The following is a 25,404-nucleotide window of genomic DNA, read 5'->3' as shown; positions in this document are numbered from 1 at the left end:
AAACTCACAAGAGACACGAAGCAGACTGCTGGCTGCCCCGGGCAGGAGGCGGGGGTGGGCAGCAGGCGGGGTCCGGACTTCCAGCTGTAAGATAAGTAAGTGGCATGGATGCCGTGGCAGCGCGGGGACTACAGTTAATCATGCTGTGCCGTCAGGAGGCCCCGGAGGGTCAGTGGTCAGGGCTCTGCATCCCCCACGCAGAGGGCACAGACTGAACCCCTGGTTGGGGGACTAAGATCCCGCATGCCACATGGCATTGTACGGCTCAGAAAAAACACTCTGTGTATATTTAAAAGTGGCTAAGAAAGCAGATGGGCTCCCCTGGTGGCTCAGTGGTAAAGAATCTGCCTGCCGAAGAAGCAGAAGCAGGCTCGATCCCTGGGTCGGGAAGATTCCCTGGAGAAGGAAATGGCGACCCACTCCAGTATCTTGCCTGGAGAATTCCATGGACAGAGGAGCCTGGAGGGCTACAGTGCACGAGGTCTCAAAAGAGCTGGACGTGACTTGGTGATTGAACAACAATGAGAGAGTAGCTCCTAAAAGTTCTCATCATAAGAAAAACAAAAAGTGGAATTGTGGGTGGGGCTGGATATTAACTAGATGTGTTGCAGTGATCATTCGCCAGTGTATCTACAAACCAAATCGTTACACCTCACACTGAAAATTAATGCAAGGTTTTGTGTCAATTGCTTAGCCATAAAGCCCGAAACCAAAAGAGAAAAGAGAAGATTCAGTAAAAGTGCCCATTTGGAACTGGTAAAAAATAGAAAGGCTCGTCCAGCCCCAAGGTCAATCAGCTGGAGGGTGGCGGCCTGTACGGTTCTATCCCACATGTGATCGAGGCCCCACGCATACAGACTTGGTTTCCAGCGGGGGGAGCTAGACACCTGTGAGTGCACGCCCGTCTTCCAGGGCAGGAGACAGCAGCTCTGTTATCCCTTCATTCACTTATTGAACTCAGACCCGTACTGAGCACCTTCCGCCTGCCAGGTGCTGCCCAACTGCTGGCAACTCCAGGTAAAACACAGGCCCTTGGAGCGGCGAGAAAGCAATCAAGACCCAGTAAAGGCTGACGCTCGTGTGCACGTGGAGCCTGAGCGGCAGCATCGCCTCGTCTCCCTGAGCCCACGCTTTAGGGAGCTTTCCCCAAGTCTCTCCAACCAGCCCTACCTCCAGTCTCCAGGTCGTGGAAATTCGGATCCAGGCCTCGGTCCAGCATCTTGACAATTTTCTCCACTGACCGATGCTGGATGTGATCCATGCATTTTTTCAAATTGGTCTGGAGAGAAAAGTAAAAGTGGTTTTACGGAGAAATATCTCTACAGACCACGGGAAGGCTCCTTGTTAGGGGGTACATTGGCCTCCTAGCCAGGGAGGAGAGATACCGCTCGATGGGGCCCCACTGCAGACCCCAGGATCACCAGGTAGTGTTGTTGTGTGTCTGGAACCCCAGGGCCAAGCTCAGAGCCCAGTACATGGAAAATGCCATCAGCTCACCCTGGATGAATGTTCTGGAAACCCCCCACCGATTCCTGTCCTTGCATAAAGTCACAGGACGTTTCTTCACTTTCAGAAGGCTGAGCATCCTGGACCACTTTGAAAACAACACTTTCCAGGGCGCACCCCGGGTCTTCCGACTTCGTTCCTGGTGAGTGAGGCCCAGGGACTGGTATTTGCGCTTCTTAATCTCTAAAGTGGCAGGCTCAATGGGGAGCAAAAGGACACAGCTCACTTGGCTTAATCTGAGCAAGTCAAGGTGAAGGAGACAGTCACTCCTCAAGAGATCAGAACAACCAGGGGCTCAGCCCTGTCGGGGCCGCCAGCCACACCTGCAGGGAAATAATGATCATCCGTCCATCAGGCAGACAGCCCGGCTGTTTGATCGTAATCACGGAATCCAAGATAGCCCTGTCGGATGAACCTAAGGCTCTGGCTGGCCAGTCCTCTGCCTCCACTCCACACCCCTCCCCCCCAAACACCCCGAAGCCCCTGGACCCTTCAGCCCAGGGACACGGGCTGGATCTCCACCTGGACGCTTTCTGCACACTGTGAGAATACAAATTCACAAATATCCAAGGACAGAGGACACACTTGGTGACACGGACACCTTCACTGCTGTTTACTAATCCACATTATTTTAGGCACAAACACATTTTCATCACTTTCATCTACACACTGGAGGGTAATTAAAAAATCAGAAGTGCCCACACTTGGAGCCTAAACACCCCTGTGCGGGTGGCTCCCAGGGCTGGGCAGAGAAAGTCCAAGAGCAGCCTGACTGTCCTGTGCCTGAAAACCGCCAGCACTGAAAGCATAGTGGGGACACGCCCAGGGGGTGGAGAGCCAGGCGGAAGGGCCACCAGCCACGTCTGGACAACTTGAGCACAAAAATAACCAACCGGCAGCCGACAACCCACTGAACATGGTGAAAATCCTCACGTCCTGCCTGACACGAACGGGGGATGAAACACAAACCGGGGGACCCAGAAGGGCAGGGAGGCCCCCTGTGTGCTTGTGGCTCCAGGTGAACTCACCTGGGCAGGTCAGAGCCGGCTCGGGGAAGCTGTCAGGCAGCGACCCAATGCTGGCCTTCCCTGAGCTCCACAGGAGATGCTCCAGACTCCCTGGGGAGGGGAGGGGCGCGGGGAGGGCATCCCTGGGCATCACACTGTGTCCTCTGTGCTGGGCAACGTGCCCGCCACACGCTCCAGCTCCTGTGCACCCTGGACACGCACAGCATCCCTGGCAGGGCACAGCCGTGTCTGCACAGCAGCCCGTGGATCTTTGCTAATTCTCTCCTTCTACCCTGCCGCCCCTGCGCAGCAGTCTGGCCTCCGAGCAGCTTATGTAAACAGCACTTTAATCACGAGGGCGGCAGCAGCAGACACCTACCACGGTCTGTCCCCTGTCTGGTCAGCAACAGCTCAGAGGGAATGGCCACCCCCACCTTCCAGAAACACCAGGGGGAGGTGGGTGGAAAGCAGGTCCCAGTCTCCTCTCAATGACGCGACTTCCCTTCTGCACGGGCATCTACCGAGCCTGCCTCACACGGGAGGACACGTCGGCGGTGTTTAACGGAGCTCTGGCGGCTGCTGGGGCCTCTTCAGCCCCAACATCTGCCGGGAAGAAGAACCTCTGTCCGAGAACTGCCCTGATCTCCGAAGACGATGCCACAGGAACGGCGCCACGAGCTGACACAAACACCGCTCGCTTACCTTAGTGTGCAGCTTGGCCAGCTGTTTCTCGTCCAGGTTGGTCTGTCTATACACCCGCTTCTTGTAGCGAAACTGACACAGACAAAGAAACAGGGCAGGGTAGGGAGAAGAAAAGAAAACCAGGTAAGGATTTCACATGGCTGGCCACAGAGAGCAAGAGCCGGCCTCTTCCGTGGCCATCTCACCCACGGCAGGGGCTCCCGAGCAAACCCTGCGGCGTTAAACAGACCGTTCGTATTCGAAGCGCAGGGGCTGCAACAGCGCACGAGCAACTCCTGCAGAGATGCTGCCGGAAAGTCCCTAAGAGGAAGGAGAGCAATCCGGAGGGACGAGCCCCCAGGAGCCCAGTGTTCTCTGCTCGCCTCTGCCTCCTGGGTCAGTGAGCCAGTCTCCCTGCTGCCCGCGAGGCACCAAATCGGGACCTACTTCTCACACCGGCCATGTCCCCAGCATCGGCCACCTTTATTAAACACACGTTAGAAGGCCGAAGAATTGATGCTTTCCAATTGCGGCGCTGGAGAAGACTCTTGCGAGTCCCTTGGACTGCAAGGAGATCCGTCCGGTCCATCCTAAAGGAGACCAGCCCTGAATGTTCACTGAAGGGCTCATGCTGGAGCTGAAGCGCCCGTCCTCTGACCACCTGATGGGAAGAGCCGACTCACTGGAAAAGACCCTGATGCTGGGAAAGATTGAAGGTGGGAGCAGAAGGGGATGACAGAGGATGGGATGGCTGGATGGCATCACCAACTCAATGGACATGAGTTTGAGCAAGCTCCGGGAGATGGTGAAGGACAGGGAGGCCTGGCGTGCTGCAGTCCATGGGGGTCAGAGTTGGGACACGACTGAGCGACTGAACAGAATCCCCAGCCTGGTGAAGCCGCCTGCGCGCAGTCTCCACCTGGGACCTCTGAGCTCAGCCTCACTCCCTCAAACGTCAGTGTCTCCGCTAACCTGGAGGAGACGGGACAGAGGGTGCACCCTGGGCAGGTGCAATGGTGGTGCCCAGGAGGGCACAGTGGGCTGCAGGCTGCTTCTGAATCCCCAGCGACCCGCCTGATGCCCCGCTTCTCCCAGGTGCCCCGGACGCTTCTGTAGTAGACGCACTAGGGTGGGTTTGGGAAGATGCTGGCAGCTTGGGCATCATTAGGTTTCTAGGTCAAGACATGGCTCCAATTCCAGCCCCACCACTGTCCCAGGGTAACCAAAAGTGGGGCCCAGCTGCTCGCCATTCAAAGCCAATCAAGAGGCCAGGCTGGTGGAAAGGGGAGTTTGTTTGATTTTGGATGCTGGCAACCGGGCGTGGGGGCCAGGTGCCTCTTCAAAGGAGGACTCCCCTCCTGAACAGTCGGTGGGCAAGAGCTTTCACCAACGGAGGGAGGGGGCGACATGGACAATCAGCTCTGACAGGCATCTTGAAATGGGTCATCGGTGGTTGTTTGATGACCAGCATCATCTTGGTTGTTTTTGGTACAGCTAGTGTTCTTGCCTGGAGAATCCCAGGGACGGGGGAGCCTGGTGGGCTGCCGTCTATGGGGTTGCACAGAGTCGGACACAACGGAAGCGACTTAGCAGCAGCAGTCTTTTGTCCAAGGGTAGGTTTGTTCCCATTTCTTTGAGGCCAGTTCCCGGAACTGTGGCAGCTTATGTCACAGCTGGGCTTCCCAGGCAGAGCTAGTGATACAGAACCCACCTGCCAGTGTGGGAGATGTAAGAGACGCGGGCTTGATCCCTGGGTCGGGAAGGAGGGCATGGCAACCCACTCCAGTACTCTTGCCTGGAGAATTCCACGGACAGAGGAGCCTGGCAGGCTACAGATGAGGGTCAGGAAGAGTCAGACACGACTGAAGTCTTAGCACACACACGTGCAAGGATGAATGTGACGGCTACAGTCTGGTCGTCGTGTACTTAACTTCTTCCACCTGGTGGGGGTTTCAGTACCTAAAAGACAGCTCCCAGGACATAGCTCAGAACAGCATCTATAGTCCTTGAGGAAGAACGGAAAGTCCCTGACTTTCCCGAGAGACTAACCTTTACTATTCGATCTCCTTTGAGTGCGTCCCTTTGCTTCCGCATGTTCTCGTGTCTCTGATTAAACTTATTCTTTGGCTAAAGTGTTTCCACAGGCAAAGGTCAGGCAGAGGACATGTGGGCCTGGACCACACGGTCCTGCCCCGTTTCACTAGCAGCTGAGTCGTGGGCGGAACACCTGCCTCACCGGAACCTCCGCTTCCCTGTCAGTCACACGGGGGTCACACACAGAGCTCCCAGGGTGCCCGGGGAAGGAACGTGAGCTTCCTGGCCCAGAACCAGAGCTGGGCAAGCGATGTCTCACCCTTCCCGCTCCCAGTTCCTTTGAGTTTAAATAACCATGGACGTGACATGAAGGCTCAGAGCAGCGGGTGAGCTAACTCTAAAGGACTGATTCCATTCAAGTTTCCAGAGTGACCCCTTTTTATGGCCTCCCCCCAACTCCAAACAAAAGAGCAATCCCGTAAGAAACCACAGTCCTCGGTGCCACAGACTGAAACCTGTTCTTTTTTTTTAGGTGCCAAAATAAACCAGTGTAATCAGAAAATCCTGTGAAACGCAGGCAGCACCCAGCTCCTGGATCCTGTGTGCTGTCGAGAACAGTCAGCGTCCATCCTCTTGAGCTGACCTTGTGGGAGGAGATGCAGGCCGTTTTAGGATTCTGCCCCTCTGGTTCTAGAGTCAACCGGGACACCACGTTCTGGGAACGGCTGTGAAACCTCCCTATTGCTTATCCTCACCCAAGTGGAGACTGCTTGTTTTCTCCAGCCATCTTCACCCATGGCCCTGGGGACGCAGCTGCATGCGAGTGCCTCTGCTCAGTCAGTAAGTCGTGTCTGACTCTTCACGACCCCATGGACTGTAGCCCACCAGGCTCCTCTGTCCGTGGGATTTTCCCAGGGAAGAAGAGTGGAGTCGGTGGCCATTTCCTCCTCCAATCTTCCCGACTCAGGGATCGAACTCACGTCTCCTGCATTGGGAGGCAGATTCTTTACCACTGAGCCACTTGGGAAGCCCCTGGGAGTGACATGAGAGAATATAACAGTTTGCTAACTTGGTGGATCTGTAGGACTTCAAGTCAGTGGGTGCTTCTTCCAGTTATAAAAAAACACGCTCGGGTCGATAACATCTCTCGGCAGGAGGGTGAGCGCTGACAGGAGAATGCCCGTTTCCAGAGTCAATCGTTTGCAACGTGTGGCTACAGAGGACCCAGGCTCAGAAACACATGTCCTTTTCTTGCCCTTCTCTCCACGCGTCATAGGCAGCCAACCGTGCCCCACTGCAACGATCCAAGGCTCAGATCCACGCTGCCCCTGGCATGTCCGCCGCCAGGCCCGGCTCAGCCCCGCACAGCGGATCACCCGGCAAGACGATGGTCCAAGGAGATGAACGAAGGCACGTGTGAATGACACTTCCACGACAGGAAGAGCGGACAGCAGGGGCAGCTGCAGCAGCGCCGCTCGGGCTCGCCCGTCCCCAGGCCATGTGCTCAGAGCACTGAGCTGCGGAGCAGCTCACCCGAGCCTCACAGCCCTGCAGAAGGCAGCCCAAACGTCCCCTGCCTTCACAGCTGGGGATCCGCGGCTCAGAGAGGCTGGGCATGGGGAACACTCAGGGTCCCTCAGCGGCCAGGACGGGACCCAGGCTGTCTGAGGTCACAGCCCCAGCTCCCATGGTCCCCAAAGGACACAGGTGCCAGCTGTTCTGAAAGCCAGGACATAGCCCTGCCCAGTTCCACCAGGCTCTCCCGGGCCTCCTCTTATTCAGGGGCAGGGGGATGGGATGGGCCAGCCTTCTCCAAAATGCTTTCCGATCAAGAGTAGGCTCTGAACTTCCTGTTCCCACCTGTTTTACTGTCTTTATGGATTATCAGCCCCTAAAGGAGCTGTGTGTTTACTGTTCCTGGCCTGTCCCCTCCCACAGAGTGTAAGCTTCATCAGACCAGAACCCTGACTGTTCTGTGTCGAGAAAGGGCTGGTACTGAGCAGGCAGACCCCCAACAAGGGGTTGGTCGATGGATTCCCACTTCATGGATGAGCAAACCGAGGCCGGGACAGGGGCCCACCTGACTCCTGAGAGGCATGTCAGCTTTTCCTCTGCAGGAAACCTTCTCCCTGGCCCAGGGCGCATTGGGGATCACACAACCTCAGCTTTGAAGTCCCCATCAGGCCTGGGAACGTGCGGGTGAGGTGCAGCCTCGGTCCATGAAGTCTGTGACTTCAGAGTAACCTCTATGGTGGCCCAGATGCCACCCACGATGCCACTCCCGGCTCCCACAGTCGACCAGGCTGAAAAACACCATCACGTGATGACGAGGGGGACGTGTGGCGCCTGTAGAGACGCCCACGTTTCCTCCCACTGGGGGGGAGGGGTGCACTGGAGACTGACCGACACACCTCTGTACATGGAGTGGGTGACTAACAAGGGCCTACTGCGCAGTAGGGGAGCGCTGCTTGGCGCTCTGCAACGGCCTCTGCAGGAAAAGACTATAAAAGAGCGGGTATGTGCAATGAATAACCGATTCACTTTGCTGTATACTTGAGACTGACCCAGCGCCGCAGCTCAGCAGTACTTCAGTAAAACTCAATTTAAAAAACTCGAATAGAATCTGTATCCCGCTGCTGTGTGAAAATCGGATAAATCTTAATTCTGTTGAATTGGTCGTGGTTTTCTTCAGGTTTACTGTAGCCTTCTACTTTCCTGTCTTCATTCTGTTAATTTTTGAGAGCTTGATATTGAAACTCCAACTAAAAAATCTTAACTTATCTACTTAAAAAATAATTGCAACATATTGTGGAACTCTATGTAACCTTGTGCTGTATTTTCCAAGTCTCCTGTAAATGTGCTATCATACTTTCATAATTTAAAAAATTTTTAAAAATACACGATGTGGGAATTCCATATTAAACCTGGGCTCCCCTGGGGAAGGGTCTGGGGACACGCCTTCTGTGGATGTGAGGCTGCCAGTGGATGCCCCCGAACATCACGAGGCAGCCCGCCCACCCAGGAGCACCTGACCAGCCACAGAGGCTCAAACAGCCCCTGGTCGCTCCTGAGACTCATGCTTCTGACAACAGCTGGACGGCTGTCGGCCACCCCGTGCCAGGGAGAGACTCAGTGGGGCAGAAGCTAACCCCACTCTGCACCCTCAGACTCAAAGGTCCCGGGGACATAAGCTTGAGTCAGACCCACGGTTCGCTCACAGCAAGACATCCCTGCAGCAGGACGTCCCTCCAACAGGTTCGTCCGATCCACAGTGAGAAAACAAATGGCTAAATGTGGCATGTGTGCAGGCTAAGTCACTTCAATCGTGTCCAACTCTTTGCAACCCTATAGACTGTAGCCCGCCAGGCTCCTCTGTCCATGAGATTCTCCAGGTGAGAACACTGGAGTAGGCTGTCCTGCCTTCCTCCAGGGGACCTTCCCGACCTGGGGATCCAACCCGCATCTCTTACGTCTTCTTCTGCACTGGCAGGTGGGTTCTTTACCACGGGTGCCACCTGGTCTGCAGACCAGGACAGAATCACCTGCGAGCTCACGAATGCAAACTATTGAGTTAAGAGTGATTTCTGGGTAGGAGTCAAACCCGGAGTCTGGGAAGGCGCCTCCCACACCCCCGCACCCTGCTCCATCACGCCGGCTCTGGGCAGTAGTACCTCTAGGGATGGGATGCCCTTGCCCACGGGCTGTGGGTACTCGCGCAGCAGCCGCTCCTCGTCCAGGAACTTGCCGTCGCGCCCGTTGCTGGCCGGCTGGAACAGCCCATAGTTCAGGACGTCCTTCAGGCTCTGGTTCAGCGAGCACAGAATCCGCTGCTTTGCAACCCACACCGTCGCATCCGGGTTGAATCGAATGCACTTCTGCAGGGGAGGACAAGACCCCTGGTTAGCAGGAAGACCCCGGGGCAGGTGGCCAGAGATGCCCAAGGGGCCTCCATTCCATCCTGGGGCCTCCTCTGAGCTCTGGACTCCCTGGCTTTACGGTGAAAACCATGACCTTCTGGTTTCCTTGGCAAATATAAAAGTGGAAAAGCTCAGAGGGAATCACCGATTCCAGGGCCCGGGCTCTCACTGTTGGCTCCAATCTCTGGGACCAGCTGTGTTTTCTGGTCATCACTTACCATCACAGCCTGCCTTGGGCAGTTCTCTCACTTGGACAGAGCTTCTCAAACTTCCCTGCTGTTAAAACACATGGATGAGCCCACCCCGTCCCAGAAGAGTGTCCGATGCAGTGGGTCTGGGTCCGACCACAAGCTGCAAGTTTCAAGGTGATGTTACTGCGGCCGGTCCAGGAAACAGACTGAGGACCACGGCTCGAGCAAATTACAGCACGGCTGAATTTCTACACCGACGGCTCTCCGTGGACATCTCACTTCACTGATGGGAGAGCCCGGGGCACCGGCGTCTGTGCCCCACCCACCTGACTCTGAACGTCAGGGCTGTAAGCACTGAGAGAGCCCCTCCCAAACCATAAAGGAAGGCCATCAGGAGAAAGGGCTTGACTTAGAAATCGCATCTGTTGCCCTGAAAGTTAATTTTTGAAAAGGTTAAATGGTACAGACGGTTCCCGCAGACCGGCCGTGAACACTTCTCAAGAACAGGACAGCACTGCTCGGAACCAGAACACACGCCTTGGTCACACTCCCAGGCCCCGTCCATGAGACCTGCCCACAAGCCAGGAAACAAGTGCTGGGCCGAATCCACTTCTGACTGCAACTTCTAGTTTTTACTGAATTAAACCTATGTTCTACTGCACTGCCATCAGTAGGGGCTCAAAACGTTGCTTACTCGCTGTAAAAGCATTCGGACAGGACGAGCACATGAGCCTGGAGCCAGGTCTCCGCAGGGGTGCCCACACGCCCGAGGCGGCACCAAGGCCCTTCTCTCTCCCTGACCTGGGCCGCGCCTCCCGGGAGGTAAGAGGATCCTGCTTCTCAACAATGAGGTTGGTGGAGCAGGCAGCCCGGAATCCCACTGCCAGGAAACCTGACCCCACGGGCATGAATGTGCCATCTGTCCCTCTCCAATGGCAAAGGTTGAACTAGAGAGTAAGGCTCAGAGTTCGTCTTGGGGCTGCAAGATGGGTGGGGGCCGGTTGCTCACTTCAGGAACTGCCTGCCACCCCCCGCCACCTCCAGCTGAGGAAAAAGAGTGTCTGTGAAATCCCAGCCCATCTGAGCTTTCCCAGTTGTGACCAAGTGGGGCTGTGCATCCCTCCGCTATTCTGCTTGGAGAATCCTTGCTGGCCTCCTCCAGTTCCCTTAGACACGAGCGTCCAGAGTGCCTGAGAGTCCCCCTGTGGCCGGCAGAAAGGCACCTGCCAGCAGGGGGGTGCTGAGCAGAGCACAGGCTGGGACTCAGGCGCCGGGGGTCTGTGTGGCGTTTGCAGGTGGTCCCAGAGATCCCCGGTGTCCACTGCCGCTCAGAAGGCAGAGCTGGGGAGGCTGCCTCCGTGCACTGTGTGGGTTGGCTCTGCACAACGAAAGGCTGTCCTGCGCCAAAAATGCCAGGAGGGCCCCACTGAGAAACCGCTAGCAGGAACAGGAGCTTGGAAAGGCTTGGGTTTACAACCCAGCGACATACACTAACCTTGTGACCCTGGGCAAACTCACCCGCTCAGCAGTTGCCTTGTTTCTGTGATGAAAACCATCCCAACTACATAACTTGGAGGTCTGTTGTAAGCATCACATAGAACATAGATAATATGTGCTGTTAGGGCTGAACTGCGTCCCTCCCCAAAAAGATAAGGGTTCCTACTCCTTAAGGAGCTCCGAGTCTATCTAGTAGGGCGCGATGATCATGACGATACTGGGTGGAGGTGGAGGTGAAGATGTGATGATGGTGGTGACGGTGGTGATAATGAATACTGCATCATACTGCACATTAACACACAGATGTGGAATCTAGAGAAATGGCATGTTGTCGTTCAGCCACCAAGTCGTGTCTGACCCTTTCGAGACCCTATGGACTGTGACCCGCCAGGCTCCTTTGTCCATGGGATTCTCCAGGCGAGAATACCGGTGTGGGTCGCCATTTCCTTCTCCAGGGAATTTTCCCAACCCAGGGATCAAACTGGCATCTCCTGCATCGGCAGGCAGATTCTCCACCACTGAGCCACCAGGGAAGCCCATAGAAAAATGGCACAGATGATCTTATTTGCAAAGCAGAAGTGCAGATGCAGATGTGGAGAACAAAAGCAGGGACAGCAAGGCGGGGAAAGGGGGTGGAGTGAACTGGGAGATTGGGACTGACACATACGTATACCGTTCTCAACTATGTATAAAACAGATAAGTCGTGGGAACCTACCGTATAGCACAGGAAGCTCCACTCAGTGCTCTGTGATGATGTAAATGGGAAGGAAATCCAAAAAGGAAGAGACATATATATATATATTATATATATATGCTTAATACGGTCGATTCACTGTGCTGTACAGCAGAAACTAACACAGCATTGTAGACCAACTATACTCTAATAAAAATTGTAAATTTTTTTTAGAAATAAATAAAAAGTACTCAGACAAAACTGAAAAAAAGAAAAAAAAAAAAACGTGGCAAGAGAATTCTATGTAAGACAGTAAATTGCTCTGCAAATCTGTCCTGGGCCCTGAGAAGCGGAGATGATAGCAGTGGTTGTTGTGTAAGATGTTATAGGAGTAAGAAGCTTGAAACACACAAAGCTTGAAAGAACGGTAAATATTACACTGCGTGAAATATGCGTCGTTAGAGTGAGCTGTCTGGGGGCCAAGGGAAGACCATCAACAACACAGGCTGAATTACGTATCCGTCCAGATCACCTCCCCGGCTGGCTCACAGTCCTCAGGTGAGACTAAGGTCAGCTCATTCTTGACCTTCTCCAGGAAAAAGCCAGGAGGGGGAGGGAAGGGGAACTGACAAAGCCTTTGGGGGTCATCATGCTGCGGGAGCCCCCGCAACACCCCATTCCGGATACGGAGCTGGAAACAGAGCCCAGTGCTTTCAGCAAGAAAGCAGGATATTCTGAAAGAAATCCCTGTTTCTGAGCACGTCTTTCATTGCAAAAGAAGCACGTTTCATGGCCTCCTCAATGCTTTCATGATGCATTTCAAAGACTCTCAATAAACAGAACCTGCCAGGAGTTGTTTCAAGGTGCATCAAGGGGTGCCTAGCTATTCTCCTGCCACTTGCGAACCTCTGCCCGCCCCCCAGACCGTGACTGGGACGGTTTCCAAATGCAATTGCCCAAATGAAGTGAAGCTTTTTGCTGTGGACAAAGATCCGTCAGGCTGGACTCGTGGTGGAGAACAGCCAAATGCTGTCACAGGTCACACATGAAGGGATGTATACAGAAGGGGGAAAACCGTGGGTGACCTGGACCAAGAAGGACAGCCTGGTCCAAGGAAGGTGACGGCCAGGAGCCACACTGGTGCTTCTGAATGTTCAAACACTAAGAAAGGCCCAAGTGGCCACGGGTTAGGGTATTTCCAACCAGAATAACGTTTTTCAAAGAATAGAACTTTGAGAGCTGCCCCTGACGCGGTGATGAAGTGGTGGGCAGACCTGGTGACCTCTGAGGGGCCAGCTGACGGTCCCCTGCACCATCAAGGTCCCGGCACCTGAGAGGCACTCGCTTGGGCTCCGCCAGAGACTCACGCCCTCCCTGGAGGTGAGTTCATTTTCCTTGTAGGTCCCTATGATTTCCGGCAAGCACAGAGCAAAGTGGAGGATCTGACGCCAGCTAAGAGGTCCTCCGAGAAACGTTAAGAGAAGGAGGAGGATTGAGGCTGACTGCAGACACAAAGTGCTCCCCATGTGCCTGCCAGCCCAGCGAAGAAACTGCGTCAAATCCATCATCTTCTCCCCGCATGCTCCTGGCAGAGGCACCAGCAGCCCCAAGCCCAAAAGGGAACACCCTGGACCCTCAGGGCTGCCCCCAGCATCACACAGCTGCCAGAGGCGGGGCTGGAATGAAGGGACCTGAGGGCTGAGGTGTTTCAACTTGGCCCCACAGCACAGGATGGAGCTGCGAATTGGGAGGGTTCACCCGGGGTGGGGGGCGTGAAGTGGATTCCAGGGGAAAGAGAGAGACGGGGGAGGCGTGGCCCAGCGCCCGGGGCCAGACGCTGCGCCCACCAAGCTCCCGTCCGTCCACCTAGAAGGGAGGGTGTGAGCGGAGCATCAGAACTGGGAGCCACAGAACTCCAACCACAGATCCGAGGGCCTCCCCCTCGGCTTTGACACAGAATTAAACACTGATGGTTCATGCCCTCTCTCTGCCCATTCTGGACCATTCTCCTCAGCCCGGGACACGACGCAGTGGGGGAGGAGAGCTCCACTCTTCCCCAGGGTGGTCTCTGAACCACAGTGTTCCCACCACGATGTGGGATTTACGAAGCTTCTGACAGGACGTGCGATAATTCCAGAGCCAGGCATTATTTTCTTGAAGGGATTTAAATGGGCATTAACACACAGCTTAAGAAGATGAGCCCACCACGCCAGACATCTGCCATCCGGGCTGCAGAGCTCCCGAGAGCAGCACCAATCACGCTCACAGACAAAGCGTGAGCCCCACATCTAGCAGGAAGAGGCAGTGCAGAATCCTTACAACACACAAAGCTGGGGCTGGTTAAACAGACTTTTGATTTCTTTAATGATACGTATGAAATTATGAAAATAAAGGTCCTCCCGGCCTTCAGCAAGCCGCCCCAGGACGTGAATGACAACCAGCTCGGTCCCAGCCCAACTTTCTCGCGGGCTTTCACCAGAGAGCCCTGGAACCTTCCCCTTCGATTTAAACAACCGATGATGCATCAATCTCCTGATTAAAACCGTGAGGTGTAAACCACTGCACTTCACGACAGTGAGGCTGATTATCACCACGTCACAGAGAAACTGGAGGCAGGGGGGAGTCAGGGACCAGGGGGAGGGGGCTCTCCTTGACCTTAGCAACCAATTAACGAAACCACAAAGAGAACCAGATTCCACGCTTCTGTCCCCACCCAGTGACCCAAATGCATACTACAAAGGACCTAACAGGGTGGCCCAAAGCAGAGAGAAACATCCAAACCATACATTCCAGCGGGGCAAAGAGAATGAGTGGACGGACAGATGGAGGGACAGACGGATGCATGGATCGTTGGCTGATCGGATGAATGACTGGATAGGTGGAGGTGGGCAAGGGGTCTAAAGCCACACACATCCAGGGGAACCCAGAGAGCGCATCCCCATGCCCTCTGCATTCTGCGCCGTCCGTGTGACGTCACACTCAGGGAGGGCTGGGCAGGACTGTGAGGGCCCCGGTGCCAGCGCTGGTCCCATGTCTCTGTTTGCTGTGCCCCAAACAGAAAGAACACAAGAGCTACAGTTTCTATTGATGTTGGCGCACGCCTCCTGCTTAAAAGGCCAAGTTAATGGACACGTGCCAACCCTCAACCCCACAGTGGGCTCCCTGTGCATCTGCGATGCTCCAGCGAACAGCAGGAGTGCCCGCCCGCCACACCCGGGAGCCCACTGGACGGCACCCGGCGTGACCTGAGCACCCCCTACACCCAGGACTCTGATCACAAGAGTGTGCAGCGACCTGAGGGGGCATTCCTGGAAGGAGGACCAGTGCTCTCCACCCAAAGCTCAACACTCCAGTCCCACTGAGATGCAGAAAGAGGGGTCACGTGGGCCGAGAAGCATGCCCAGACCCTACCTGCAGAGAGACCCCCACCTGGGGAGGAACCCTCACCTGGGGAGGGAATCCCACCTGGGGAGAGACCCCACCTGGGGAGAGATCCCACCTGGGAGGGACCCTACCTAGTGCAGAAGCGGCACCGCCGCGTGGGCCCCTGAGAAGCCACGGGCGGGCGCGGGGCTGAGGAACCTGCTCGGCAGCATCAAGAGCCCTCTGGGCGGAATTCCAGGCAGGTCTCGTGTCCCCGCCTCCAGGAATCACCAAAGCAAGGGCCTTCTCATGGGAACAAGGGCCGCTCTGTCCCGAGTGCTCACACCCATGGGATTTCTAGTCTCAGGCTCCAGGGCCTTTGTCTCGGACAAAGCAAAGAGAAGAGAAGTGGTCTGCAGAAGGTTCTGGAAACAGTTATGCCCCGGGAGTGGAGTCCAGACCCTGAAAGGATCTTCCTTTGGAGAAAATCTTCCTTTTGCAGAGAGGGTGTGTCTCCACCAGTAACTCCCGATGGTTTGGCAGTTTAGTCGCTCAGTCGTGTCTGACTCTGTGAGCCCACGGACTGTAGCCCACCAGGCACCTCCCACCAGGCTCCTCTGCCCAGGGAATTTTCCAGGCAAGAATACTGGAGTGGGCTGCCATTCCCTCCTCCAGGGGATCTTCCTGACCCAGGGATCGAGCCTGAGTCTCTTGGGTCTCCCACGTTGGCAGGCAGATGCTTTACCACTAGCGCCACCTGGGAAGCCCCCTATGGGTCCCCAAAGCCCATGACCTGAGGACAGAACACCTTCTAACCCCATCAGCAGGCCTGGGACAGCCTGGCCTGACGTCCCATATGCTTGGCTGGCTGCCCTCAGAACCTCTCAGCAGGCAGGCTAGCAGACGGCCCCTCCCCCTGCGAGGAAAAGGGCCTCCCTGGGAGGACGGTGCTGATGGATGGGCTTTCACCAGGGAAAGCCATGGAGGACACGGACATTTCTAAGTCCAGCCCGCCTGGCTCACTGCACACCTGCCAGGGGCCCCCAGGCGTGCAGACTCTGAGTGCCCAGGGCCACGGGCAGCCCTCTTCGGGGAAACGGCAGAGAAGGGGCACATCACCCTAGCAGCTCCGTCCTCACCCCAGCCTCGGCCTTCCCGTTCAGTCTCGGGTCTGGAGCCTGAAATCTGAGGGGAGAGCTTCCCCAGTCTCTGAACCCTCCAGTATCGATAAGCAGTAACAGGATCTAGGGGCTCAGAGGGTTAAACCTGCAGTGTGAGGATCCATCCACGCCGGGGGCGGCGGGGAGGGGTCACCAGGTCCCCACTCCAGCGCCCCGCCGGGATAAGCAGGGCTGCACCCGGGGGCCAAGAAGGGGTGAAGTCAGTCTGACCCAGTGACCCCAAACAATGAAAGTATCCAAAGTCTAAACAGGCATGACCGATGGCCAGAAACCCCCCTTGGATACTCCAGGGAAACCGAGCCCTCCGAGGGGAGAATCCCCCAAAGTTTGTGGCGGGGACAAAAATCCAGGTATTTCTTGGGGGTTTCTTTTGGCCACATCCTGTGACATGTGGGATCTTAGTTCCCTGACCAGGGATCAAACCCTCACCCCCTGCATTGGAAGTGTGGATTTTTAGCCACTGGACTGCAAGGGAAGTATCTAAAAATCCAGACATTATGCACTACGATACTCAAATCTTGACCGATGTGAACCCAAGGTCCTTCTCTTCCTTCCTCTGACTGAGCAGGGGTTGACGGGACAAAGGAGCCCCCTGGGGCTGACTATCCTGCACAGACCCCTCCTGGCAGGGCTTCTGAGTGGAAGTGTCCGGGGTGTCCCTCCACAAGAAGAGGGCAGCTCCCTGCACCAGGAAGCCTCAGAAAAGAGAGACTGGACCTTCTAAAAAGACTCAACACTCCCTGCCCCCGGGCCTTGTGTCTAAAGGGGCCAACAGACAGACCCCCAAGTCTGACTCACTCTCGAGACCAGAACAAACAGAAGTTCCAGTCACTGACAAACCAGAGGCAGGTCAGGAGAAACTGCAGAAATAAGGGCGGTGTTGCAGGAAAAGAAACAGAGAAAAGGAAGGACGGCATGTAAAAATCAGACACAGGTTCACCTGCTCTGGATGAAAACACACCCCATTAGGAAAAGAGAGAGCTCAGGACGCTGTGCCAGGGGAAAATAATAAGCCGCGAAACCTCCTCCAAACAAACAACAACTCGGAAGAATGATTTCCAAAAAGAGCAAGCGCGGGGCTACAAAAACAAACAGTGATCAGGGATCAACCAGAAGTCAGAACGGGTGTGCCTGAAAATACCATAAAGAAAGGACAAACGGGAAATGCTGGGCGACCAAAGCAAAGAGGGAAAGATGACACAGCAGGGGGAGGGAAAGCCGGTATCAAAAGTGACTGCACTCGCACGACGGAGAACAGGACGGAGGCGCGAGAAGACTAGAAACAGAACTACCATGTGATCCAGCAACCCCACTCCTGGGCACGCGTCTGGAGGAAATCACAATTCAAAGAGACACGTGCAGCTCAGTGTGAGCTGCAGAGCCATTTACCACAGCCGGGACCTGGAAGTGACCTACGTGCCCATCACAGATATATGTACAAAGGAGACGCACAATGGAATACACTCAGCCACAAAAAGGATGAAATAACGCCATGTGCAGCAACGTGGATGGACCTAGAGATGCCCATCCTAAGTGGAGTAAGTCACCAAACACCACAGGATACCACTTACACGTGGAATCTAAAAAAGATACCAAGGAACTCATACAGAAAACAAACTCACAGACATAGAAAATAAACTTATGGCACCAAAGGGAAAGGTGGGAGAGGGATAAATTAAGGGTTTGGGACCAACACACACACATAAAACAACCAAGAAGGACCTACAGCAGAGCACAGGGAACTGCACTCAACTTGGCAATAACCTTTAAGGGCAAAGAATCTGAAAGAGAACAGATATTTAAGCATATTGATGTATGTATGTGTGTAACTGAATCACTTTGCTATAAGCCTGAAACTAACACAACACTGTAAGTCAACTGTATTTCAATAAAAAGGGGAAACTGTCATTAAAACAGAGAACAGCTCCCAGAGGGAGAAAGGGGAAAAAGGGAAAATCTGGGAAGCAGACTTCTTCAGGAAAAACAGAATGGCCGGCACCAAACACTTCCTGGGCGCTTGTCAACTCAGTCATGTCCGACTCTTTGTGATCCCAGGGACTGCAGCCTGCCAGGCTCCTCTGCCCATGGAATTCTCCAGGCAAGAATACTGGAGTGGGTTGCCATGCCCTCCTCCAGAGGATCTTCCCCACCCAGGGATCCAACCGAGGTCTCCGTACTGCAGACAGATGCTTTACCATCTGAGCCACCTGGGTTAGTAACTGAAGTCAACTCTTTAGGAATCCAGTAAAGGAAAAAAATCAAGTCCTGTACAAGATACATCTAGCACAAGTTCAGGGCAAGCAGACTATCGTCCCTGTAGGTCTGGGGTGACATGGGGCAGGAACTATGGCTCAAAGATTACACAGGAAAACCACATACAAACTGACATGTCCATGTACACAGTTCTTATTCTTTGTGGATTATGTATCTGGGGATTTGCCTACTTGCTAAAATTTACTGGTAACCTCAAATCGATATGAGCAGCACCGCTGTGACCACTTGCAGACACAGAGCAGACATGCCGGTCCCCAGCCGGGTCTGAGCAGAGGACCAGCTAGCTCCCTTCTGTGTCCGCTGCGATCTTATTAACAAGTGTCTTTATCCAGGTCTATTCAGGGCCCTGTTTTGCATTTTGGGGCTTTTTGTTGGTGGTTCTGAGGTTTAAAATGGCCCCTAGGCACAGAGCTGAAGCGGGGTCTGGTGTCCACGGACAAGAAGGCAGTGATGAGCCTTGGGGAGAGATCACGTGTCAGGTGAGCTCCTCCAGGTGTGAGTCAGAGGCTGCTGGCCGTGAGCCTGGAGCTAATCCTGAGTCAGCCATATGTATTAAATAATACTCTTGACACAAAAACGCAGACGCAACAGGGCTGTGCACTGGCCCACAGAGGATGCAGCCAGAGGCACTCGGGACCCTCGCTCACTGCAGCCCCCGCGGGCAATGGACTTCAAAGAGCATCACGACCACCAGCGGTGAGACCAGCGGGCCGGTCACTGGGGAAGCACTGCCCCCAAGACCTCCTCCTGGGAAAACCCTGGATGGTCAGCTCCATCCACGTAAGAGGTGGGGCGGAATACAGAGCAGTGACGAGAGGAGGCCGCTGTGCACCCCACAATGAGCAGTGACCCTGGGAGAGGGACTGAGACCCCAGGGCTCTGAAGGCTGCAGCAGGACAGGCGTCACGTGGGGTGGACGGTGACCCCGGGCAGAGCGCTCCACACCAGCAAGAATCGGTGGGTGGGGAGGAGAGGCCCCACGTGTACGTGTGTGTGTGAGTGAGTGTGTGTGTGTGTGTGCTAGGTGGGGAGGAGAGGCCCCACATGTGTGTGTGTGTGAGTGTGTGTGTGTGTATGTGTGTGTGAGTGTGTGTGTGAGTGTGTGTGTGTGTGAGTGTGTGTGTGAGTGTGTGTGTGTGTGAGTGAGTGTGTATGTGTGTGTGTGAGTGTGTGTCTGTGTGTGTGTGTATGTGTGTGTGAGTGAGTGTGTGTGTCTGTGTGTATGTGTGTGTGTACGTGTGTGTGAGTGTGTGTGTCTGTGTGTGTGTGTGAGTGTGTGAGTGTCTGTGTGTGTGTGTGGGCACGTGCAAACAGCTGCTTGTTCTCCACACACTGACCTTTTCCTTCCCAGCCTCAGAGCTCAACTGCGTTCTGCAGCCTCCTCTGCGGCCAGGTACATGGGTCAAAAGCATGGGTCAGGTGCAGAAGCATGTGGTCAGCTGCAGGTCAAGAGCACAGGAAGACGGGAAGAGAGATGTGGTCCAGGAGTTTCCTCCTTCCCTCCCTCTGAGAGACCCGAGAAGGACTCCAGAGTCCAGGGAGCCTGAGTCCCTGAATGGCTGCATGGATGCGAACCACCCCCTCCTCATCCCTGCCAATCCCCAGGGGACTGAGAAATACAACATCTATGTGTCAGGTGCCTGAGGTTTGGAGGGCTGTTTATTACAGCAATTAGTTTAATCCACCCCCAATACACAGGGAGAGAACACTAAGCTCCTTACAGCCAAAAAAAAAAAAGAGGAAAAATACTGTAATCAAAAATAAAAACCAATAAAGAGATCAGCCTTCCAGTGTTTTTTGTAATCATTTCTTTTAACTTGATAGATTCATTTGGAAACAGTCTCTCTTGTGGAAAAGAAAATTACTAAAGTCCAGCTTTTCTTCATTGACTTTTTCTCCTTTTACTTTCAAATTAAGTCACCTTAATGAGGCTGCTTTATTAACAGCGTGTGTACTTTGAGTCTGTGCTTATCCAGAATACCCATTACCTGCAACCCTTTGGAGAGACACGTCTGAAATGTTCATGAAACATCAGCGACAACCGCTCCTGGAGCTGGCGTCTGTGCTTTTCCATATGATCTGAAGCTTTTATAATAATCACGTAACTTCCGTAAGAGATGTCAGATGACACGGAAGAATGAACGCTGGGCCTGCCCTGCTGCCAGGCCAGTTCTAGGGCTCAGGTCCTCCCGAGCCCTCCCTGGAAGGTGGGGTCGTGAGATGACCCCGGGGCACAGCACCCGCGGCCCAGGTTGGGCCCCTCCCTGGAGCAGGGGTTTCCTGGGAGACCGGAGGCACAGGAGACTGGGCCTGCGGTCAGAGCCCAAGGGCCGCACTGGCACCAGTGGGCCAGGAGGTGGCGCCGCAGGCCTCCCCAGTCCCTCCGATCCCAGCCAGGCCCTTTCCAAGCAGGGCCTTCAAGCTCACAGACTGGGGCCTCCCAGAGGCTGTCTACACCCGCCCCAGCCCAGTCTGCACCCTTCCCAGCCCTGCCTCTCCCACCTCCTCTCTAAACTCTAACGTAAGGGGTCCTCTCGGGCACACCAGCCCCACAGAGACCTAAGGAGCAGAGATGACAAGAAAGGAGATGCCCCGGAGGGGAGCCCACCCAGCATGCGCTAAGACCCCAGTCACCTGATTCCAAGAGACAAGAATCCCCACCGGGAGGCGCCCACTCGGCCCGACTGTGGGTCTGTGCGCCGCCTGCCAGACTCTGGTAGGCCCCTCCTGGGGTCACCAAACCTTCCCAGCCTCCCAGCGGGCCTGGACGCCATATCCATCAGCCAGACCCTGGACGTGACTCTGCAGGGGGCTCAGGTACAGGCTCGCCCAGCCCGAAGGGTACGCCCCCATGCCTGGTGCAGCCCCCCACCCCAGCCAGGCTCCGCCCACCCAGCTTCAGCGTGCCGCCCTGCCACCTGTCCTGCCCACCCCAGAGGGAGCCTCTCCTGCGTTCTCCAAGGCCCCCGAAACAGCACCACGGCCAGGGAGACCCGTCTCCTGCGCCCACTGTGGCCACAGGGGCCTCATGCAAATTCACTGTAGAAAGAATGTCCCCCTTGTGTGCCTCAGGCAGAACGGGGCTTGGACCTCGAGGGACGATTCAGGGGCTGCCAGCGGGCAGGGCAGGGAAGGGCATGCTGGGCAGAGCTTGCAGACTCCAGGAAGCAGGAGCCCCAGTGCCATGGGAGGCGGCAGGGCCTACCCAGGGCGGGCAGCTCGTTTACTAAGGCGCCTACTGTGCTCGCTGCCTCTGCAAGGCTGGGCTCTGTGCTCAGAGGCTTGGGCTCCGTCCCTGCACATAGTAGGTGCAGCGAGCAGGGAGAGGGAGGGGGAGGAGGACCCAGCAGGAGGGGCTGGGCGGGGCGCTCGTGGGGAGGGGGCAGGAGCAGCAGGGCCTTCAGAACCGGCGGGGCAGGGGCAAGCAGAGGCCCCTGGAGCCCAGGTCACGCCTGCCGTGGGCCGCAAGGCAGGAGGGCGGGCAGGCGGCGGGCGGGTGGGCTCACCGTCTGCTGCAGGTCCTCAATGATGACGCGCAGCACCAGCGTGTGGGCCTGGCCCTCCTCCACCCTGGCGCCGCCCGGCTTCTGGGCCATGGCCCGGATGGTGTCATAGATGGTCTCCTCCTTGGAACTGTCCGAGTCCGACTCCTCTGAGGAGTCTGAGTAGCTCTGGGCCATCTCGTCCTCGCTGGACGTGGGGCTCCGTGGCATGGCTGCACGTGTCTGCACGGAGAGGGGAGGAGGGAGACAGACATCAGGGGAGGCTCGAGGAGGAAGCCGGGGTTGTGGCGGAGACCGGTGTCGGAGGCGTGATCGCAGGCTGGGCGACCTGCGTGGGTAACACACACACACCTCCACACACCCCCACCCCCTCCCGGAGTCCAAGTCAGGGCCTGTGGGGGCCCCCGAGAGCCCTGCCCTGGCGCTTGGAAACCCAGCGCTTAAAAGGAGCCCGAACTCACTGCGGCCGCAGCCACAGCTTACGGGGACGGACCAAAGGGACGGTGGGGCGGTCTGCAACACTCGGGAGTAAGAGGAACAGCTCTCTTTGTTTTTCTTGGAGGAAGAGCAGCAGGAAGAGAGATGCGGGCTTTGGGTCAGAAGGGTAGCGAGCTCCTGCTATAATAACCCCCTCTGCTTCAAACACAGCAATGATAGGTACTGTGTAAAAATAGACCCAGCACGCAGGGCCAGGCTCAGAAATGAGATAATCTCCAGGCCCAGGAGCACAGCAGAACCCAAAGGCTGATGGGGGCAGGCTGATGGGGGAGGGCTGGGGGGTCCCCAAGAGCCTGCAGAGGCTGGGGGGGCAGCTCCCTCACCATCGAGTGCAATCAAAGCCCCCCGGCGAAGACAGGTGAGGGGGCCAACTGCTACCTCATTCCACGGGCGTTAGCAGGACAGAACTGGGGGGCAGGCTGCCCACGAGACACCCCGCAGGTCTGTGGGCAGGAGTCAGAAAGGTCAGGCTAAAACCTGCCCATGGGACACCCCCAGCTCTGTAGGCAGCGGTCAGAAAGGTCAGGGTAAAACCTGAGATAACCAGGGGTCCTGGGGGGTGTGCATGCCAAACCAGCAACGGCACTTCTGTGTGAACTCTGTAAAGGAAGTCAAAGTTCAAGCTCACGTGAACAAGAAAGATGTCCCAGGCTCTTCCCTGCAAAACGGGGTGTACTGGCTAACCCAGCTCACACGCCACCCTAGACATTCCAGGTCTGCCTGCCCAAGGTGTGGTCTCTTCTCCCCACGGACAGCCCATCTGAGAGCAGCATGGACCCCAGCGACCCAGGCAGGGCCCCGAATGGAACCCTGAGAAAGGGCCATTCAGACACAGTGGGCTTGTTCACAAAGGCTGGGAAGACGCAGGCCCGTCTGGAGCCTGAAGTGCACCTGACGTGAGTGACGGGGCAGACGCACCCACAGCGATAGGAATGCCCAAGTTGGGGGCGGGGGGAGCAGAAAGGGGGTCACAGCGCCTGAGACGTCACTTGTAACTTCGGTTTCTTTGAAACGGTTCCAGGTGACGAGACAGAAAGCCAGACTTCAACAAGCGTGGGCCACAGACGCTTGCGACGCTGTTCTCCATGCGTCTCTTTGCGCTGGAAATATTTCACAGTAGAAGGGGGGTGGGAAGCAAGAGGGAGGGGAGGGGAGGAAGATGGTCACCTGGCCAACTACCCCAGCGGCTGGGCTGCGTGGCCCCCGGAAGCCATTCATTTTGGGGTGATGAGCCTCAGAAAAGTCCCAGGCAGGACACAGCTCAGCCAGGGCCAACTCGGTGTCCAGTCTGAGAAGGCTGACGCCCACCATTGACCTCCAGAGTTCATTTAAGGTCAGTGGACACCCATGGAAGTGCTTCTCTGCTGGGCCACCAGGTCCCAGGACATTCCCAGCCACTGATTAGACACACAAAGCCCAGCAAAGTGCAGACGCCACCCCGGAAAATGCACCCGCCCCACACCCAGGGAAAAGCAAGAGCATGACTAGGTCAGGGGCTCCCCTACCGCCAAGAGCACCCAGATCGTCCTCGGACATGGGGTCCATAAACACTGCTATGCCCGACCTACAGGGGGGCTGAATGAGCCCTGACCCAAGGTTCACATGAAAAGCCCAATATCTGGTTCATCCTGACCACCAGGAAAATCTGGCCTGGTTGAGGTCGGCCATGCAGCACCCGGGGCTGCAGCAAGCTGCTGCGACTCCCCAGGCCAGCCGGCCCTCCTCCCCAGGTCCTCCCAGAACCAAGACACTCTGCACAGTCAGACCTCCTGTGAGCTCTCTCCCTGGCCCGCGGGCCTCAAGTCTGCGTAGCCACGAACTGATCCACCCAACCCCCCAGCCTGGCCTCCTCCTCGATCTTCTGACTTCACACCTCCCGTGAGGGGTCCCCGGTTAAACATCTCAGACAGCAGATTACCAGTATCACCCAGGAAGGGTTTCATTTCTTAAAGTAAAATACAAAGTGAAAATAGTCGCTCAGTCATGTCCGACTCTGACCCTATGGACTGTAGCCCACAGGCTCCTCTGTCCGTGGATTCTCCAGGCAAGAACACTGGAGTGGGTTGCCATTCCCTTCTCCAGAGTTATCTTCCCCACTCAGGGTCAAACCTGGGTCTCCTGCATTGGAGGTGGCTTCTTTGGCATCTGAGCCACCAGGGAAGCCTAAAATTTCCAAAGTACATCCCATCCTCCACTGAAACTTCAGAGCACCCGGTGACTCCTGAATTCACTGACAAACGCCTCTGCCATCTGAGTTTCTTATTTTTCCAACCATACAAGAGCACAGACTGGAGACAGCAGGGAGCGTCTGAGGCCGAGGACAGGGTCCGGCCACCCCGAGTTCTACCTTAGGGAGGTCCCAGCCAGCCTGGCTGCGCCTTCCACCAACACGTCCATTCCTGCCTTCACTCATTCACCATTGACACAGGAAAAAATAAGTGCCTGGCATAATTATATGCCACATATATACTATATAATACAGAACACAGTTACAATTATAATTGTAATATGGAAATAATTGTATGTTATTATAATATATTGTGATAATTATATACACACAATTATCATAATATATTATAAATATAAATTATGTACTACATTATTGTGTGTGTTGCTTTAGTTGCTCAGTAATGTATGACTCTTTGCGACCCCACGGACTGTAGCCCATCAGGCTCCTCTGTCCATGAGATTTCCCAGGCAAGAATTCTGGAGTGGCTTGTCATTTCCTTCTCCAGGGATCTTCCCGACCCAGGAATCTAACCTGAGTCTCCTATGTTGCAGGCAGATTCTTTACCGTCTGAGCCACCAGGGAAGTACCATTATAGAGTTGCATATATACATATAATCATTTCCAACTAGGTTTCCAGGTTTTAATATCCTCTAGAACAGGCCAACTCCCTGGTGGTCCAGTGGTTACCACTCTGCACGTTTACTGCCGTGGGCTAGAGAGTCAGACCATAAAGAAGGCCAAGCGCCCAAGAAGTGATGCTTTCAAACTGTGGTGCTAGAAAAGACTCTTGAGAGTCCCCTGGACGGCAAGGAGATCAAACCAGTCAATCCTAAAGGAAACCAACTCTG

General features: G+C 55.4%; 1 protein-coding gene across 8 annotated transcripts in view; it reads right to left on the bottom strand.

Moving 5' to 3' along the window:
* The window catches only part of SHANK2 (SH3 and multiple ankyrin repeat domains 2), a 563,601-nt gene that overhangs the window by 452,358 nt on the left and 85,839 nt on the right, over positions 1-25,404 (bottom strand). For all 8 annotated transcript variants that reach the window (XR_008684376.2, XM_055415278.2, XM_055415277.2 and 5 more), the window contains 4 exons: positions 21,832-22,050; positions 8,900-9,103; positions 3,216-3,287; positions 1,171-1,279 (listed from right to left, as the gene is read on the bottom strand). Coding sequence is in view for 7 of the 8 variants with exons in the window: in XM_055415278.2 (XP_055271253.2) it covers positions 1,171-1,279; positions 3,216-3,287; positions 8,900-9,103; positions 21,832-22,038 (592 nt within the window). In the remaining variant the exon portion in view is untranslated. The remainder of the gene's footprint in view (positions 1-1,170; positions 1,280-3,215; positions 3,288-8,899; positions 9,104-21,831; positions 22,051-25,404) is intronic.

Source organism: Moschus berezovskii, chromosome 25 (genome assembly GCF_049115385.1).
Source record: "Moschus berezovskii isolate FMDL1 chromosome 25, NW_MosBer_1.0, whole genome shotgun sequence".
NCBI classification, from domain to species: domain Eukaryota; kingdom Metazoa; phylum Chordata; class Mammalia; order Artiodactyla; family Moschidae; genus Moschus; species Moschus berezovskii.
The sequence above is the reverse complement of the archived record's forward strand: the minus strand, read 5'-3'. Positions and strand labels throughout refer to the sequence as shown.